Source organism: Gymnoscopelus microlampas, assembly GCF_963454915.1.
Source record: "Gymnoscopelus microlampas genome assembly, chromosome: 21".
NCBI classification, from domain to species: domain Eukaryota; kingdom Metazoa; phylum Chordata; class Actinopteri; order Myctophiformes; family Myctophidae; genus Gymnoscopelus; species Gymnoscopelus microlampas.
The window spans coordinates 29,135,504-29,138,200 of record NC_139958.1 but is presented as its reverse complement, the minus strand read 5'-3'; the positions used below and the strand labels follow the sequence as shown (position 1 = coordinate 29,138,200).

General features: G+C 45.2%; 1 protein-coding gene across 1 annotated transcript; it reads left to right on the top strand.

Annotated features, from left to right (window-relative positions):
• Positions 1 to 1,617: 1,617 nt before the first annotated feature.
• On the top strand, positions 1,618 to 2,697 carry LOC311038152 (dynein axonemal assembly factor 10-like; the record flags this gene model as incomplete). The annotated part of the gene is made up of 1 exon (XM_084047512.1): positions 1,618 to 2,697. The coding sequence occupies one exon, from the start codon at positions 1,618 to 1,620 to the stop codon at positions 2,695 to 2,697; it is 1,080 nt and encodes a 359-aa protein (XP_083903638.1).

Sequence of the window (2,697 nt, the reverse complement as noted above, 5' to 3'; positions counted from 1 at the left end):
AAACGTTAACATAATAGCAATAACAATACAGTGAATCAAGCACAACAGTAAAAGACATAGGAATAACAAGTTAGCTATTTTTTTTATAGAGTCAACTAAAAGCAAGAGTGGAAAAATAGGTATTGAGCTGCGTCTTAAAACTAACTACAAGCTGCCTGTCTTATATTTCAAACTGTCGGCCCGTAGAAGCAGAAAGCTGCTTCGCCATGTTTTTTATTTGCCATTTTAGGCACTTTTGATTGATTGAATACTTTATAAAAGTACAGGTGTACAGTTATACAATAATGCTAAACGGTTAAACAAAAACAAAAAAAAGCTGTGGTCCTGTTGAGCAAGTCACCACTAGAAAACCTGCTGTGGGGGGGGGGGGGGGGGGGTAAAATAATTATTAATAGAAAACTAATTAAAAATCATTTCAATCCTAAAAACATTGACACCCTGGCTAGTACCTTCAGCGACCGAGTTGGTCTTCAGTGGGCCGATGACCGCCAACCATTCCTCTGCTAGTTGGAAATAGATTCCACATTACATATTCATAAATGCAAGAACTGTTAGTCTGGGTATCTATTCCTTATGCAGCTTGCCATATTCACTGCACTCAACAACAGAAATGGTCAATACACACTGTATAGCTACATTTGTCAATCTATTTACAACTCATTTCTTTACAGGTGAATGAGATCAGAATTACAGATACAGCCAAGACATGAGCTGAACAGCATGGAAGAACGTCATGAATACAAATTAATACATTATGACTGAAAATTCACATTGTCACATAAAAAAGCTACATTGAAGTCCTCTCACAACTCAGGGGGCATTACCTCGACCTTAGCCCTTAGGGAGGTGCTGAGGTATTATGACCATTGACTGTATACTGTACCGTAAATGGTTATAATGAATAATTAATGAACTTCATTTCAGATGTGCATGTCAAAGCTCAGGGCTTTAATTTGGGAAATCCTACAATTCACTCTCTTTTACGTCTTTACGCCTTTTCATGGAGTGCACTCCACAGGCCTTCAGCTGGTATCAATCACCTTGTTAGACTGCCATGACCAGGGTTGCTAGATGTGCGTATTATAATTTCCCCGCAAGATTTTATTTGAAAATAGCCGATCTATAAGCTCTTAAGTACTTCTTCACTGCAGTATTGATACTTTGTGTGTGTGTGTGTGTGTGTGTGTGTGTGTGTGTGTGTGTGTGTGTGTGTGTGTGTGTGTGTGTGTGTGTGTGTGTGTGTGTGTGTGTGTGTATCTATCCTTCGTGTATCTTGAGAACAATCTGATCGATCAACTTCAAAGTCGGCGCGTGTAAGTATCGCCGAGGACCCGAGGGAGTGCTTGCCTGCCGTCAATTTGGTTGGATAGGCGGTTGTCCAGGACCATCGATCCGACCGATATGCCCATGTTTAGGCGTAGAATTACGGAGATCCGGTTGTCCAGAACCGCCGATCCGACCCATATGCCCTTGTATGGGCATATATGCATCAAATTTGATGACACAAGATTCGAGGCAGCTTAAAAGAAGGCTAGGCACAATGTTTTGGTATTTCACTGAGGCATGCTATTTATTCTGTTAGTCTGATGATAGCATCTGTTGGGAGGTAGCAAAGACATGACAACGCCATTTGAAAAACCTCAGATCATTGGGCATATACGTAAAGGTTTGAACTACACTGTTTTTGACACTAAATGGATCCCTTGCAGTGCAAAATTTGTCTGCCTTGGGAACTTCACAAGAGGGACTGGTGTGATGCAAATATACGAAGTGCATCAAGGGAAGGTTCAGCTCGTGAAGGAAATAGAGAAAGCTAATCCCATAAAGTGTGGGACATTCGGCGCTTCCTCTCTCCAACAAAGAGACATAGCGACTGGGGATTTCGACGGCAATCTCGACATCTGGAACCTGGAAAAGCTCGACACTCCTGTGTATTCTGTGAAGGCGCACAAAGAGATAGTCAACTGTATAGATGGCGTTGGAGGCCTGGGTATTGGAGATGGAGCCCCTGAGATAGTCACGGGAAGCCGAGATGGGACAGTGAAGGTGTGGGATCCCAGGCAGAGAGACACACCTGTCGCTAGCATGGAGCCCATGGAGGGGGAAACCAAAAGAGAGTGCTGGACTGTCGCCTTTGGTCACGCCTTCAACAGCCAGGAGCGCTGCGTGTGCGCGGGATACGAAAACGGAGACATCAAGCTGTTCGACCTGAGGAATATGTCCCTACGGTGGGAGACTAACATAAAGAACGGGGTGTGTTGTGTAGAGTTTGACAGAAAAGACATAATCATGAACAAGCTGGTGGCCACCTCCCTGGAGGGGAAATTCCACGTCTTCGACACGAGGACGCAACACCCCACCAAGGGCTTTGCCTCCGTTTCGGAAAAGGCTCACAAATCGACCATCTGGCAGGTTAGACATCTGCCTCAGAACAGAGACATCTTCATGACCACAGGCGGCACGGGCAGCCTGTACCTGTGGAAATACATCTACCCGGACAAGAGAACCAAGAAGGACATCACAGGGGACGTGGACATGGGCGTGGCCGGCTCCGTCGACCTCTTGCAGAACGTCACTCTGTCCAAACAGCCAATCAGCAGCCTGGACTGGAGTCCGGACAAGCAGGGCCTGTGTGTGTGCTCGAGTTTCGATCAGTCCATCAACGTTCTCATCGTGACCAAACTCAACCGTGTGTAA